Genomic DNA, 17545 nt, shown 5'->3' with positions numbered 1-17545 from the left:
CATGGATGTATTTTTACATTTAAGTGATAATAGGCTACACGCATATCTGAAAAACAAGTCGCAAACACAATAGACAGGCCTTAGACACAGCTAAATATTACTGATTACTTTCCATCTTCAGAGACACAAAGCCATTCAGTTTGATATTTTTAGTTGTTGTTATGGCTGTATTGTAATTGTGCTCTCCTGGCAGCAGAATCATTTCCAAAGCAACAAAACAACAAACACTTTGTCTGAGCACCAAATTGAACCCAGCTCTTCCAAGCAATCTCATGTGGCTTCATGGCAGTTTAAAATGAAGGAATTGATTGAACTTGGCTTGAAGGGAGACACCCACTTCTAGGGATCTATATTTATTTGAGGCTGTGTACAGTGTACCTACAGACCCTTCCTATTGGTAATCAAATCCATCTCAAGACTGGTGGGATCAGAATGAGACTGGCATTGGTCCGGTTCTGAGTGACTGATCCGTATTCAAGAGAGCTTCAGAGTGGGACACCATGCCCTCAGGCTGAGATAAAGACAACCAGTAACGGCGCCATTGTGGAGCTTCTCTAATGAAATGAGTTTCTGTGAACAGTGTAGTCTGGCAATCACCCGAGGGCAAATACAATCTGAATTAATTTGTCTCCACTCAATAGACAATAAAATCCACTTTTCTTTCCTCTGCATCCCTCTAATTGTTAGCAGATCCTGTCACAAGCTTTACGTAGCATTTTGAAACCAGATGTTGATTGTATCAGCCACATCTTTCAACAGGAAATCACCAACAAACAAACTAATGTCTGGTGCAACAGGAGAGATAAAACACCTACATTTCCTTTGTTGCAACAGGATTATAGTGAGAACTGTATAAACTCCCACAAGACTTGGATGTCTAAAGTCAGACATTGCTTGCTTTGATTGGTTTACAGCCTTGTGTCTGTTACCATGGTAGCAAGGTGGATAAACTGTAAAGGTTAAGCATTGAGGTTGAAGATAAAGCTTGTTTTCAATTATCACGCCACTTTGCGTTGTTTGTGCGATACACGGCTGTTGATAGAGGTAGGCTTGATTAAAAGGTTATGGTTGGTTAAACACACATTTTGACAGCAAGCTTTGCGACATGACCAGATAGCAATGTTTTTGGTGTCTGACATTTTGTTCGCTGTCCTTTTCAAGACATCCTCAGATACCTGCTGCAACCCGAATGGAAGTCGGTGGAAACTGAAGAGTTCAGTGGTGATGAAGTCGTCAGATGGAGCAGCATCAACAAGAGTAGTCACGTGTCATTGTTAACACTGTGTAAAGTCATTGTTAACACAGTGTAAAGTCATTGTTAACACAGTCTAAAGTCATTGTTAACACTGTGTAAAGTCATTGTTAACACTGTGTAAAGTCATTGTTAACACTGTGTAAAGTCATTGTTAACACAGTGTAAAGTCATTGTTAACACAGTGTAAAGTCATTGTTAACACAGTGTAAAGTCATTGTTAACACTGTGTAAAGTCATTGTTAACACTGTGTAAAGTCATTGTTAACACAGTGTAAAGACATTGTTAACACAGTGTAAAGTCATTGTTAACACAGTGTAAAGTCATTGTTAACACTGTGTAAAGTCATTGTTAACACAGTGTAAAGTCATTGTTAACACTGTGTAAAGTCATTGCTAACACTGTGTAAAGTAATTGTTAACACAGTGTAAAGTCATTGTTAACACAGTGTAAAGTCATTGTTAACACAGTGTAAAGTCATTGTTAACACAGTGTAAAGTCATTGTTAACACAGTGTAAAGTCATTGTTAACACAGTGTAAAGTCATTGTTAACACAGTGTAAAGTCATTGTTAACACAGTGTAAAGTCATTGTTAACACTGTGTAAAGTCATTGTTAACACTGTGTAAAGTCATTGTTAACACAGTGTAAAGTCATTGTTAACACAGTGTAAAGTCATTGTTAACACAGTGTAAAGTCATTGTTAACACAGTGTAAAGTCATTGTTAACACAGTGTAAAGTCATTGTTAACACAGTGTAAAGTCATTGTTAACACAGTGTAAAGTCATTGTTAACACTGTGTAAAGTCATTGTTAACACAGTGTAAAGTCATTGTTAACACAGTGTAAAGTCATTGTTAACACTGTGTAAAGTCATTGTTAACACTGTGTAAAGTCATTGTTAACACTGTGTAAAGTCATTGTTAACACAGTGTAAAGTCATTGTTAACACAGTGTAAAGTCATTGTTAACACTGTGTAAAGTCATTGTTAACACTGTGTAAAGTCATTGTTAACACTGTGTAAAGTCATTGTTAACACAGTGTAAAGTCATTGTTAACACAGTGTAAAGTCATTGTTAACACAGTGTAAAGTCATTGTTAACACAGTGTAAAGTCATTGTTAACACAGTGTAAAGTCATTGATAACACAGTGTAAAGTCATTGTTAACACAGTGTAAAGCTGTGAATCTGGTCAATCCAAAGTGTTATTGTCCTGCTGCTCCTACTTCAACCCAACCCAGAACTACAGTATGTATATGTTAACATCACGTGTTTCCTTTGAGATGTAATGGACATAACTGTGGACATACGGACACCACACAGACATGACTATCCCCACCTGATCTTACTGGGTTCTATTCAATCAGCAGGGCAGAAATGCACCTTTACAGCAGAATTTACATTTAAAAGGACATGTTCCCACTTTAGCAGAGACTGCAATGTCGGCTTTTAATTTCTATCGAGGAATCTGTTCAGCCTTCCAGATTGAATAGAACTGTGTTTGTGGGTATCATGACATAGGCAAAGTGATCCTCTGAGAATGAATAGAGACGAGCTCCACTGTGCTTATACAAGGGAGACCTTTAACAAGCTGTTGAGAAACATAACAAAACAAGGCCCAGTGGAAGGCGTTAAAATGTCCCTGTGGCCCCAGGCTGTAAAGTACCCTTAGTGAAGCCTCATTGGAGTCCATAGTGATAGAACTAAAGCATGGTATTGTCTGGGTAGCAATCATACTGATCTGGTAACACTAATTCTGAATGTTATCAGTGGTTATAAATGGTTCTGAATGTTATTAGTGGTTATGAATGGTTATGAATGTTATCAATGTTATGAATGGTTCTGAATGTTATCAGTGGTTCTGAATGGTTCTGAATGTTATCAGTGGTTATGAATGGTTCTGAATGTTATCAGTGGTTATGAATGGTTATGAATGTTATCAATGTTATGAATGGTTATGAATGTTATCAATGGTTATGAATGGTTATGAATTTTATCAGTGGTAATGAATGGTTATGAATTTTATCAATGGTTATGAATGGTTATGAATGTTATCAATGTTATGAATGGTTATGAATTTTATCAGTGGTTATGAATGGTTATGAATTTTATCAATGGTTATGAATGGTTATGAATTTTATCAGTGGTTCTGAATGGTTCTGAATGGTTCTGAATGTTATCCCTCCCGTGTGGTGCAGTGGTTTAAGGCACTGCATCTCAGTGCTAGCTGTGCCACCAGAGATTCTGGGATCGAGTCCAGACTCTGTCGCACCCGGCCGCGACCGAGAGGCCCATGGGGCGGCACACAATTGGCCCAGCGTCATCCGGGTTAGGGAGGGTTTGGCCGGCAGGGATATCCTTATCTCATTGCGCACTAGTCACTCCTGTGGCCGGGCGCAGTGCACGCTGACACGGTCGCCAGGTGTACGGTGTTTCCTCTGGCACATTGGTGCGGCTGACTTCTGGGTTGGATGGGCATTGTGTCAAGAAGCAGTGTGGCTTGGCTGGGTTGTGTTTCGGAGGACGCATGGCTCTCGACCTTCGCCTCTCCCGAGTCCGTACGGGAGTTAGAGCGATGAGAGAAGACTGTAACTACCAATTGGATACCACGAAAATGGGCAGAATTTTTTTGTCTTTGAATGTTATCAATGGTTATGAATGCTTATCAAATAAAACTTTATTTGCCACATGCGCCGAATACAACAAGTGTAGACTTTACGGTGAAATGCTTACTTACTTATGCTATCAACGGTTGACAAACTAAATAACGGTTATTAGCTCATTTTCAAGGCTTTGTTACTGAAGAGAACTCAAAAAACGACACCATGTGATTACAGAATTAAGCTGTTCATAGCAACAGTTAAAAAAACAACTCTGAACTTAAGTATTGTACATCTCAGAGGGGGCTCCTTTCATCAAAACTCCACCACTTCTTTACCTATCTAAATGATTGTTAATTGAAAAAGCGTCACCCTCCAGTCCATGTGTCTGAGATAACGAAGGCTGGGTGGAAAAGAGCGACGTGTTTATTTTTTAATATGGTGGACAAAGTTGGCTGTTGGCTGTAATTACAATGTAAATCTACTTTTAATTTGTCTGTCTGCATATTTCAAGACATATGAAGGTGCAGTGAGATACCCGATGGGTTGGACGATCATTTTCTCATCAATCATCTTGAAAAACGTATACTTACGAAACTGGAAATCAACCAATCCTCCATTGTTAACCCAATGGAAAGGTCAGATGCTTCACTATCTAAATGTTGAAAGTGCATGACCGTGTGTGACAGAGAGAAACAAAATGGTGCCGTTTGGAGATGGAGGGTGTGAGCAGTTGGGACCGGGCAGGGCTGATGTTGTGGGTGTTGGTGAGTGTCTTGTATGTTGTCGTTTGTACTGTTACAAAAAAAAGAAGAAAAGAAACTGGTCCATAAAAACCCTCAGCAGTGCTTTACTTCCTCTGAGGACGTTGGCTTCTGCTCTGAATCGTCTCCAGTGAAAAGCTGCCTGCATAAAGACTTTCAGATCTGTGACTTTCTCTGACTGGAGACATGAAATACTTGACAACCGGCCTCCCTGTAGCTTTGAATGGAAACACTTTACATGGATTATTCTTTTTAATCATGATACACAGCAGAATAATGCATCAAACTGGGGTTTTATTTTCAAATGTTTTATTTGAAGTGGTATAAATACAAAATGTAAAGTACAAACATTTATGTTACAAAATAAACTATTGATGAACACAAAGAAGCATGACTAAATTGCTTTTGGAAGTGGATGGGTTTGAGTGCTGTTGAACATGCCGAGCATTGTTAAGAGGCAAGATGAAACAACAAAAGAGATCTTTCCCTGTGCCCTTTAGAGATGAATATACAAACGTTGTTTCACAAACAGTAGTATGCCACATACCCACTGCAGGAAAGCCTCAGGCAGCTACTCCACCCTGGTTTTCACCATCAACCTCAGGTGGAAGTACAGAGGTCAACCTCACCACAGCGTTTACAGATGGTGCCAATATAGCCCAGAGCACAGAATAACCTCTGTCCCACCACTACAGGAATGGGAAGCTGCTGGAAAAATATGACTGTACATAGAGGATACATCACTTATAAAGCAAAACATTTACAAGACTAATCATTCATCTGTCAGAACCTTGTGGTAAATCCTAATTTACTCAGGTTGCATGACTAAAAGGATCCCTGAATCAGGAGTGATATAAACTGCTTCTGAGTCTTTAGAAACGTAAAGGACTGCTGAAGATTTATCATCATTATCAACTCTAATGTGTATGGTCAAACTAAAAATGACATATCAAAATCAATAGTGACACATATACAGTATCTCTCAGTGGTCACAGATTTACAAAATAAACTACATTGTCAAAAAAAGTGGTTAAAACAAAGGTGAATAAGAATAAAGGTCTCAGAGTTTAAACTACTTTAAGTATTGATGATTTATCAGAGCCGTGATGAGAAAACATATTGTTGTTTTTAACAGAGTATCCTCAAAAACAAAGGAATTCTGAAAGAACTCATTTAAAAGCGAAACATTTGACAGGAAATTAATTCTTAGAACAATGTATCATCGTTAGTAATAATTACACAGAGTGCATAAATTAGGGGAGGCGGGTCAAGTGTTTGCATATTGCCTAAACAAAATATTACAGCCACTCACTACATCAAAATGACAGAAGAAATACTCATTCTTGGAGGCATACAAAATGATTAATTCTAATTTATAAAAGCAATGCACTGATAACTTAAATGAGCAATTCATATATTCCTCCCTTGTGCTGCTGTTCTAAAACCTCTATGCCCTCCGTAATTCTCTGAGAATGGCTAAAAGTAACATGATTCTAATGATTCTATTCCCCTGTACACTGAACAACAATTCTCCCATTACTGTACATAAGGTCAAAACTGAATTCTACTGAGATTTAGAGAGAAATAATAAAATGGCAGAGTTTAGAGAAATACTAAAATGGCAGAATTTAGAGACAAATTCTAAAATGTCAAATACTAAAACGGCAGAATTTAGAGACAAATGCCTTAATGGAGGGCAGGATTCAAGTAGAAAAGGCACTGGTCAGCCAACACCTGACCTGACGGAGTTTGACCCCCGAGGACGCCTCTAGCACCAGGTTATTTTCGCAGCACCATTGTCAAAGAATTTGGCTTTTTTTATTTACTCACTTTATAAGCATTCATGAAACTGTAATTACACTACGTAGCTGCTTTATAAAGCATTGTTCACAAGCTGGGAACCAACTTGACAAGTGGTGTTGCTTATGCTACATGTACTAGTCGCTACATCAGCTGCTATCAATACAAAGCATTGTACGAGCTACAAGGTAATCTGGTAGTTAACAAATGTGTAACAACTGTATGCTAAATCAGTACGCTGGTCCAGTTCACGTTGCTACTGGCTGAACCAGACATATGACTAAACAACGTGTTCCAGTTCACGTTGCTACTGGCTGAACCAGACATATGACTAAACAACGTGTTCCAGTCCACGTTGCTACTGGCTGAACCAAACATATGACTAAACAACCTGTTCCAGTCCACGTTGCTACAGGCTGAACCAGACATAAGACTAAACAACGTGTTCCAGTCCACGTTGCTACTGGCTGAACCAGACATATGACTAAACAACGTGTTACAGTCCACGTTGCTACTGGCTGAACCAGACATATGACTAAACAACGTGTTACAGTCCACGTTGCTACTGGCTGAACCAGACATATGACTAAACAACGTGTTCCAGTCCACGTTGCTACTGGCTGAACCAGACATATGACTAAACAACGTGTTCCAGTCCACGTTGCTACTGGCTGAACCAGACATATGACTAAACAACGTGTTCCAGTCCACGTTGCTACTGGCTGAACCAGACATATGACTAAACAACGTGTTCCAGTCCACGTTGCTACTGGCTGAACCAGACAAACAACCTAGTGACTGAAAGACATACTAAACAACGTGTTCCAGTCCACGTTGCTACTGGCTGAACCAGACATATGACTAAACAACGTGTTACAGTCCACGTTGCTACAACCTGGCTGAACCAGACATATGACTAAACAACCTGTTCCAGTCCACGTTGCTACTGGCTGAACCAGACATATGACTAAAGACAATGACTAAACAACGTGTTACAGTCCACGTTGCTACTGGCTGAACCAGACATATGACTAAACAACGTGTTACAGTCCACGTTGCTACTGGCTGAACCAGACATATGACTAAACAACGTGTTCCAGTCCACGTTGCTACTGGCTGAACCAGACATATGACTAAACAACGTGTTCCAGTCCACGTGTTACTGGCTGAACCAGACATATGACTAAACAACGTGTTCCAGTCCACGTTGCTACTGGCTGAACCAGACATATGACTAAACAACGTGTTCCAGTCCACGTTGCTACTGGCTGAACCAGACATATGACTAAACAACGTGTTCCAGTCCACGTTGCTACTGGCTGAACCAGACATATGACTAAACAACGTGTTCCAGTCCACGTTGCTACTGGCTGAACCAGACATATGACTAAACAACGTGTTCCAGTCCACGTTGCTACTGGCTGAACCAGACATATGACTAAACCACGTGTTACAGTCCACGTTGCTACTGGCTGAACCAGACATATGACTAAACAACGTGTTCCAGTCCACGTTGCTACTGGCTGAACCAGACATATGACTAAACAACGTGTTCCAGTCCACGTTGCTACTGGCTGAACCAGACATATGACCAGACATATGACTAAACAACGTGTTACAGTCCACGTTGCTACTGGCTGAACCAGACATATGACTAAACCAGACACTGGCTGAACCAGACATGACTAAACAACGTGTTACAGTCCACGTTGCTACTGGCTGAACCAGACATATGACTAAACAACGTGTTACAGTCCACGTTGCTACTGGCTGAACCAGACATATGACTAAACAACGTGTTACAGTCCACGTTGCTACTGAGTCAGACATATGACTAAACAACGTGTTCCAGTCCACGTTGCTACTGGCTGAACCAGACATATGACTAAACAACGTGTTCCAGTCCACGTTGCTACTGACTGAAAACCAGACATATGAACCAGACATAACTAAACATGACTAACGTGTTACAGTCCACGTTGCTACTGGCTGAACCAGACATATGACTAAACAACGTGTTCCAGTCCACGTTGCTACTGGCTGAACCAGACATATGACTAAACAACGTGTTCCAGTCCACTGAACCAGACATTGCTCCACTGGCTGAACCAGACATATGACTAAACAACGTGTTCCAGTCCACGTTGCTACTGGCTGAACCAGACATATGACTAAACAACGTGTTCCAGTCCACGTTGCTACTGTCTGAACCAGACATATGACTAAACAACGTGTTCCAGTCAGTCCCAGACATATGACTAAACAACGTGTTCCAGTCCACGTTGCTACTGGCTGAACCAGACATATGACTAAACAACGTGTTCCAGTCCACGTTGCTACTGGCTGAACCAGACATATGACTAAATGACTAAACAACGTGTTCCAGCTGCACCATTTCTCACAATCAAAACAGAATAAACAGTTGGATCCATCAGAGAGAAAAGTGCAAACAAACACATACATCATTATCTCAACAGTAGAGAGAGCCATGTTTCTTCATTATACAGTTTGGAGGAATTTGTGTTGTGTCATGTGCTCCCATCCTACTATGTGTAAAATCATTTTTTGAGGAGTGCTTGATATAATTCTATTAGCACCTTTGGGACTATTACATTGGTTCCATTATACCAGGAAAACTAATCAAGCACAGCTCAGGTATAGTTTTCCTACCACCCAGAATGTGGCTCTATCCCAACAGCACTGAGAAGATCTGACCCAGCAGCTCTGACCCAGCAGCCAGGACAGCAGGGTGAGAGTAGCTACCAATTTGACACTAGACCTGTATGAGAAATTGTGTGTGTATCCAGCTCAATTCACCCTTCAACGACAGATGGACAAGATGGATGCTGCAATTTTGCAGGTCCAGAGCTGCTACCTGATCATCTGTATGTGTTGTGTGTGTGCGTGTCCATGTCTGTGTGTGTCCATGTCTGTGTGTGTCCATGTCTGTGTGTGTCCATGTCTGTGTGTGTCCATGTCTGTGGGTGTCCATGTCTGTGTGTGTCCATGTCTGTGTGTGTCCATGTCTGTGTGTGTCCATGTCTGTGCGTGTCCATGTCTGTGTGTGTCCATGTCTGTGTGTGTCCATGTCTGTGTGTGTCCATGTCTGTGGGTGTCCATGTCTGTGTGTGTCCATGTCTGTGTGTGTCCATGTCTGTGGGTGTCCATGTCTGTGTGTGTCCATGTCTGTGTGTGTCCATGTCTGTGGGTGTCCATGTCTGTGTGTGTCCATGTCTGTATGTGTCCATGTCTGTGCGTGTCCATGTCTGTGTGTGTCCATGTCTGTGTGTGTCCATGTCTCTGTGGGTGTCCATGTCTGTGGTGTCCATGTCTGTGCGTGTCCATGTCTGTATGTGTCCATGTCTGTGGGTGTCCATGTCTGTGGGTGTCCATGTCTGTGTGTCCATGTCTGTGGGTGTCCATGTCTGTGTGTGTCCATGTCTGTGGGTGTCCATGTCTGTCCATGTCTGTATGTGTCCATGTCTGTGGGTGTCCATGTCTGTGGGTGTCCATGTCTGTATGTGTCCATGTCTGTGCGTGTCCATGTCTGTGTGTGTCCATGTCTGTGTGTGTCCATGTCTGTGTGTGTCCATGTCTGTGTGTGTCCATGTCTGTGTGTGTCCATGTCTGTGTGTGTCCATGTCTGTGTGTGTCCATGTCTGTGTGTGTCCATGTCTGTGTGTGTCCATGTCTGTGTGTGTCCATGTCTGTGTGTGTCCATGTCTGTGTGTGTCCATGTCTGTGGGTGTCCATGTCTGTGTGTGTCCATGTCTGTGCGTCCATGTCTGTGCATGTCCATGTCTGTGGTGTCCATGTCTGTATGTGTCCATGTCTGTGCCATGTGTCCATGTCTGTATGTGTCCATGTCTGTGGGTGTCCATGTCTGTGGGTGTCCATGTCTGTGGGTGTCCATGTCTGTGGGTGTCCATGTCTGTGGGTGTCCATGTCTGTGGGTGTCCATGTCTGTGCGTGTCCATGTCTGTGCGTGTCCATGTCTGTGTGTGTCCATGTCTGTGGTGTCCATGTCTGTGCCATGTCTGTCCATGTCTGTGTGTGTCCATGTCTGTGGGTGTCCATGTCTGTGCATGTCTGTGTGTGTCCATGTCTGTGTGTGTCCATGTCTGTGGGTGTCCATGTCTGTGCGTGTCCATGTCTGTGTGTGTCCATGTCTGTGGGTGTCCATGTCTGTGGGTGTCCATGTCTGTGGGTGTCCATGTCTGTGGGTGTCCATGTCTGTGTGTGTCCATGTCTGTGCGTGTCCATGTCTGTGCGTGTCCATGTCTGTGGGTGTCCATGTCTGTGGGTGTCCATGTCTGTGGGTGTCCATGTCTGTGGGTGTCCATGTCTGTGTGTGTCCATGTCTGTGGGTGTCCATGTCTGTGTGTGTCCATGTCTGTGGGTGTCCATGTCTGTGTGTGTCCATGTCTGTGTGTCCATGTCTGTGCGTGTCCATGTCTGTGTGTGTCCATGTCTGTGGGTGTCCATGTCTGTGTGTGTCCATGTCTGTGTGTGTCCATGTCTGTGCGTGTCCATGTCTGTGTGTGTCCATGTCTGTGGGTGTCCATGTCTGTGTGTGTCCATGTCTGTGGGTGTCCATGTCTGTGTGTCCATGTGTGTGTCCATGTCTGTGTGTGTCCATGTCTGTGGGTGTCCATGTCTGTGTGTCCATGTCTGTGGGTGTCCATGTCTGTGTGTGTCCATGTCTGTGTGTGTCCATGTCTGTGTGTGTCCATGTCTGTGTGTGTCCATGTCTGTGGGTGTCCATGTCTGTGGGTGTCCATGTCTGTGGGTGTCCATGTCTGTGGGTGTCCATGTCTGTGTGTCCATGTCTGTGTGTCCATGTCTGTGTGTGTCCATGTCTGTGGGTGTCCATGTCTGTCCATGTCTGTGTGTGTCCATGTCTGTGGGTGTCCATGTCTGTGTGTGTCCATGTCTGTGGTCTGTGTCCATGTCTGTATGTGTCCATGTCTGTATGTGTCCATGTCTGTGGGTGTCCATGTCTGTATGTGTCCATGTCTGTGGGTGTCCATGTCTGTATGTGTCCATGTCTGTGGGTGTCCATGTCTGTGTGTGTCCATGTCTGTGTGTCCATGTCTGTGTCCATGTCTGTGTGTGTCCATGTCTGTGTGTGTCCATGTCTGTCCCATGTCTGTGTGTGTCCATGTCTGTGTGTGTCCATGTCTGTGTGTGTCCATGTCTGTGTGTGTCCATGTCTGTGGGTGTCCATGTCTGTGTGTGTCCATGTCTGTATGTGTCCATGTCTGTATGTGTCCATGTCTGTGCGTGTCCATGTCTGTATGTGTCCATGTCTGTATGTGTCCATGTTTGTATGTGTCCATGTCTGTGTGTGTCCATGTCTGTGTGTGTCCATGTCTGTGGGTGTCCATGTCTGTATGTGTCCATGTCTGTATGTGTCCATGTCTGTGTGTGTCCATGTCTGTGTGTGTCCATGTCTGTGGGTGTCCATGTCTGTGCGTGTCCATGTCTGTGTGTGTCCATGTCTGTGCGTGTCCATGTCTGTGTGTGTCCATGTCTGTGGGTGTCCATGTCTGTGCGTGTGAGAGTGTAAGAGTGTGGGTGACCGTGTCCACCCTATATTGATCGCTGACCTCAGCGACGGGACGTGCGCTCGTTGCCACGGGAACGGCGGCCACAGGTCTTGCAGCACTGTGTCCGCACGGCGGGCAGGTGGCATCGGCCAAGCCACTGGAGGGTCTGACAGAAACGGAACGTGAGGCGGTCACGAAGACACGTGAGCCCTGAGAGAGAGAGAGAGAGAGAGAGAGAGAGAGAGAGAGAGAGAGAGAGAGAGAGAGAGAGAGAGAGAGAGAGAGAGAGAGAGAGAGAGAGAGAGACAGAGGCACAGAGAGAGTTATCTGTGAGACAATTCTGTATAATAAGGAAACCAACAGCTTCTGCATAACTAAGTTCCCTTAATAGAAAAGATAATTGCTACATATGCCCAATAGAGACTGTGACCCAAGTTAGACTTTGTACTATGAACAATGGATTTTGAAAGTTGAATAACAACACACCAGGACCACTGAGCCCCTTAAGTTCAAAGGTCACTGCTCAGATGACTCATAGGCATTCCTGCTCATGCTCACAGAGGCGCGTTAACGAGGCTCACAGAAGCGCGCTAACAAAGGCTCACAGAGGCGCCTAACGAGGCTAACAGAGGTGCGCTAACGAGGCTAACAGAGGCGCACTAACGAGGCTAACAGAGACACCCTAATGAGGCTAACAGAGGCGCGCTAATGAGGCTAACAGAGGTGCGCTAATGAGGCTAACAGAGGTGCGCTAATGAGGCTAACAGAGGAGCGCTAACGAGGCTCACAGAGGAGCGCTAACGAGGCTCACAGAGGAGCGCTAACGAGGCTCACAGAGGAGCACTAACAAGGCTCACAGAGGAGCACTAACAAGGCTCACAGAGGAGCACTAACAAGACTCACAGAGGAGCACTAACAAGACTCACAGAGGAGCGCTAACAAGGCTTACAGAGGAGCGCTAACAAGGCTCACAGAGGCGCGCTAACAAGGCTCACAGAGGCGTGCTAACAAGGCTCACAGAGGCGTGCTAACAAGGCTCACAGAGGCGTGCTAACAAGGCTCACAGAGGCGTGCTAACAAGGCTCACAGAGGCGTGCTAACAAGGCTCACAGAGGCGTGCTAACAAGGCTCACAGAGGCGTGCTAACAAGGCTCACAGAGGCGTGCTAACAAGGCTCACAGAGGCGTGCTAACAAGGCTCACAGAGGCGTGCTAACAAGGCTCACAGAGGCGTGCTAACAAGGCTCACAGAGGCGTGCTAACAAGGCTCACAGAGGCGTGCTAACAAGGCTCACAGAGGCGTGCTAACAAGGCTCACAGAGGCGTGCTAACGAGGGTTGTTTGTGTTATGAATGCTTGACAGGCTCCTTCAGGTCAGGGCACTGGGACGTCTGAATTCAACAGAGATGTGCACCATGGGGACAACAACTTAAAGGAATCTGAAAGGCACAGCCTTACAGCAATACAAAAGCACAGACACTATCAACACTCATTAGATACAGTATGTCAGAGTCATGGTTCACATTACATGTGTGGTGAGAATGTGATTGTGATTGTGAAATAACCAAAATGCAAGCATGGTTTTCTCATATAGGGAAAGCTGAGAGGGACTTAACAGCATGACAACGACTTGCTACAGCCACAAATACCACTAGCGAAGCAGCACATGGTTCACATTACATGGATGTCATAAGAGTATGATGGAATGACACAACGAAACATGTCTTCATGATAACGGGATTGCTTCATTATAATGTGATTTGCTCAAGGCACAATATTATAATGACATTTCACAAGTTACATAATGAGAAGCATCATCATCGTCGCAGCCAAATCAGCTATTGTGCATTTTACAAGGTGATGAGGAGTTTTCCTAATCTTTCATCACTAATGGTCTCAGACCTCCTTTGAGGAGTTAACCAGTCATCCAAGGTCACTTAAACAAGGTATAGCTAGTATGAGACGCTAACGATGCCAAATCATTATCATCTGTATGCATGATGTAATTAAGACAAATCCTATGCTAAAATATACATGTAAAGCATATAGGGGCCTGATCTGAGACAGAGAGAAAGGGGACATTAAAGTCTGCTGAGGCCTCAGGCCTGGAATGTACCAGATCTTACTGATAGTAGTGAGTGTTGCTGACGATGTCCATTTTGACCGAGCAAAATACAGATCCTTTCAACAAAAACATACAAATGAAAGACACTTATGAGACATTAAAAGTGATGAAGAACAATATAGTTATGCGGTATACGTCCACATTCATCTGTGCTTTGGAAGGGAGATCAACCCTGTATGATTTTAACTTAGTAGAGTATATCTTCAGATCAAATCATACCTCGCTGTCAATGGGAAATTTAGACAAATAATTAAAACATTTCAAATAATTCCCCTGAGAAATCCCAGATAAAAAAAATATCATGTGGGGTTTAATAACCAAATAATATCCCCATCGGGTGCAAAATGATAAGGCTTGTGACTGTAGATAACCTTCTGTAATGGGTGAAAACGGGTTTCAGCGCCTGCAGATGTATTATGGGAATGATAGATTGAAGCCACAGTTGCCGAGGGAAAATGAGGGCAGAATTTCTTTAGAATATTTATCCTCTCGCAGCACCATTAAAGCACATCAGTGAATATGAAATGGAAAAAGGAATACATTATTCAATGAATAAAACATTACCGGAGGATTATTGAAAACGAACAGAAATAAAAACAATAATGAGCTACACTGTGCTCTCAGCAAAAGAGGAAGGTGGCTCTGGATGAGTCTAGAGTAAGATTTATCTTTCAGTTTTTTGAACTGATAATGGAAAGTGAGTCTTATGATTAGAATCACAATGGAAATTGAGTCAGTTGAGCTAGATTAGTTACGACAGTGGAAGGTGAGTCTGGATGAGCTAGTAGTGGCGACAGTGGAAGGTGAGTTTGGATGAGCTAGAGTAAAAAAGCGACAGTGGAAGGTGAGTCTGGATGAGCTAGTAGCAACAGTGGAAGGTGAGTTTGGATGAGCTAGTTTGTAACACAGTGGAAGGATGAGTCTGGATGAGCTAGAGTGGCGACAGTGGAAGGTGAGTTGGATGAGCTAGAGTAGCAACAAAGGAAGGTGAGTTTGGAAAATGAGCTATAGCAGTGGAAGGTGAGTCTGGATGAATATTGCTGATGAGGTGCTGAATAAAAACAAGACATAATCCTGTGAATAAAAGCAGACAGGATACGCACATACACAAACAGTCACCGAAAAGCAAAGCTTTATTTTTAACCATGACTCACCTTTGTCAGCAGCAATTGGCGTGGAGGTATCCTGTCTACAGTGTGCTTTAAGTGTGCTCAAAGCTTCCTTCTCCAGTCAAATTCTAATATTGCTGTAAAGCTAGGTAGCGAGACCCCCCAGAGAGCTGGGTTGTTATCATATTAAACCCAGGAAGAGCATTAGAAATTGAAATAAATATGCCTTTCTTGGCACAGACCATTTGCTGAAACTATTCTAGGAACTGGAGTCATTTGTAATGCTGAGATTCCAACATCACTGCCATCCTGAGTTGACTCCTTGCTTAAATCATAGTCCAGAGTCCAGAGTAATATTTTGTACATTTCACCAAATATCTCACAACAAGCAAATCTCATTGCAGACTAATTAGCTAGAGGAGCCATGTTTTCCCCCTCACTGGACAGCTGGTAAGTACGTTTCAAGTTTGGAAATCTAACCCACCAGAGCCCAACAGCAAGAACATTCAGGAGGAAATATACAAAACAGATACAAACAATAACCAGCAATGAAGTGGTGGTATACGAACATATCAGTGTCTCATGAATCTGAATCATGGTAGATGAGCCATCTTAAATGGGGAATTCTAGGTGAATGTCAAGGTAGTCAAGGGGAATGTTAGTAGTCAAGGGAGATAGTGGCTGTAGTAGTTAGTATATTCTGTTCCCATATGGTTTCCTCAGCCAGCTTCACAATACACAGTGATAGGAATAAACAAAACGCAGTATATTGTGAAGCGAGATCGACTGAAGCATGTGGGACAGAATATTGGCTGAGGCCTTCTATCTATCTAGTGACACACATCCAAGACATACACATACTGTACTTTATTCCATTTTAAAAAGATGAATATCTAACAAATCACAAAAACATACAAACAAATAATAAAACAGTATACAGCCAATCTTGAGCTAATAAACGCGAGATGAACTCCGGTTGTTCAGACTTGTACAAGTTAGGAACAAGAACATTATTGTGTCAAATGTTCCAACTAAGACAGCACCACACAACTCTTCCACATACAGTAATCCTCCTACTGTACTTCATCATTGAACAGACATGGGTGCACGCAAAGTACTTAACAATCCGCCTCAGTGTTTTTCGCCCCTACTGTAGCTGGGGGCTGGAAGACAAGCCATGGCTTGAGAGCATTCAGTCAAGTCCACTACCTTCCTGTCTTAACCAGCTCCACCACAGAGGTTCAGTCAAGTCACTAGTCTGGATGAGTAACAGCTACCCTCCTGTCTTAACCATGACTACCTTCCTGTCTTAACAAGACAGGGGTTCAGTCAAGTCCACTACCCTCCTGTCTTAACCAGCTCCACCACAGAGGGTTCAGTCAAGTCCACTACCTTCCTGTCTTAACCAGCTCCACCACAGAGGGTTCAGTCAAGTCCACTACCCTCCTGTCTTAACCAGCTCCACCACAGAGGGTTCAGTCGAGTCCACTACCCTCATGTCTTAACCAGCTCCACCACAGAGGGTTCAGTCTGAGTCCACTACCCTCCTGTCTTAACCAGCTCCACCACAGAGGGTTCAGTCGAGTCCACTACCCTCCTGTCTTAAAGCTCCACCACTGAGGGTTCAGTCGAGTCCACTACCCTCATGTCTTAACAAGCAGCTCCACCACAGCTAGGGTTCAGTCAAGTCCACTACCCTCCTGTCTTAACCAGCTCCACCACAGAGGGTTCAGTCGGAAATCCACTACCCTCCTGTCTTAACAGCTCCACCACTGAGGGTTCAGTCGAGTCCACTACCCTCCTGTCTTAACCAGCTCCACCACAGAGGGTTCAGTCGAGTCCACTACCATGTCTCCAGCTCCACCACTGAGGGTTCAGTCGTAGTCTGCTACCCTCCTGTCTTAACCAGCACCACCACAGAGGGTTCAGTCGAGTCCTACCCTCCTGTCTTAACCAACTCCACCACAGAGGGTTCAGTCAAATCCACTACCCTCCTGTCTTAACAGGCAGCTCCACCACCACAGAGGGTTCAGTCAAGTCCACTACCCTCCTGTCTTAACCAGCTCCACCACAGAGGGTTCAGTCGAGTCCACTACCCTCCTGTCTTAACCAGCTCCACCACTGAGGTTCAGTCGAGTCACAGAGGGTTCAGTCGAGTCCACTGCCCTCCTGTCTTAACCAACTCCACCACAGAGGGTTCAGTCAAATCCACTACCCTCCATGTCTTAACAGATGCAGCTCCACCACAGAGGGTTCAGTCAAGTCCACTACCCTCCTGTCTTAACCAGCTCCACCACAGAGGGTTCAGTCGAGTCCACTGACCCTCCTGTCTTAACCAGCTCCAC

At 43.9% G+C, this 17545-nt stretch overlaps 1 protein-coding gene and 1 long non-coding RNA gene across 4 annotated transcripts in view; both read right to left on the bottom strand.

Moving 5' to 3' along the window:
- Positions 1 to 4910: 4910 nt before the first annotated feature.
- LOC127916953 (uncharacterized) lies at positions 4911 to 8233 on the bottom strand. Of its 3 annotated transcripts, XR_008096714.1 has the most exons (4): positions 7408 to 7569; positions 7314 to 7343; positions 6861 to 7187; positions 4911 to 6809 (listed from the first exon to the last, which is right to left on the bottom strand). It is a non-coding gene; the product is annotated as an uncharacterized LOC127916953 (long non-coding RNA). The 3 variants fall into 3 exon arrangements; XR_008096713.1 differs by lacking the exon at positions 7408 to 7569 and adding an exon at positions 8113 to 8233 and having other exon boundaries at positions 4911 to 7187; XR_008096712.1 differs by having other exon boundaries at positions 4911 to 7187.
- A 3334-nt stretch (positions 8234 to 11567) lies between these two features.
- The window catches only part of LOC118372296 (A disintegrin and metalloproteinase with thrombospondin motifs 7), a 200145-nt gene continuing 194167 nt past the window's right edge, over positions 11568 to 17545 (bottom strand). Inside the window, exon 24 of the mRNA XM_052500303.1 lies at positions 11568 to 12177. Within this exon, the coding sequence (XP_052356263.1) occupies positions 12029 to 12177 (149 nt within the window). The 3' untranslated portion in view covers positions 11568 to 12028. The remainder of the gene's footprint in view (positions 12178 to 17545) is intronic.

This window comes from Oncorhynchus keta, unplaced genomic scaffold, assembly GCF_023373465.1.
Source record: "Oncorhynchus keta strain PuntledgeMale-10-30-2019 unplaced genomic scaffold, Oket_V2 Un_contig_1027_pilon_pilon, whole genome shotgun sequence".
Classification (NCBI taxonomy): Eukaryota; Metazoa; Chordata; class Actinopteri; order Salmoniformes; family Salmonidae; genus Oncorhynchus; species Oncorhynchus keta.
This window is presented reverse-complemented; position numbering and strand designations above follow the sequence as displayed.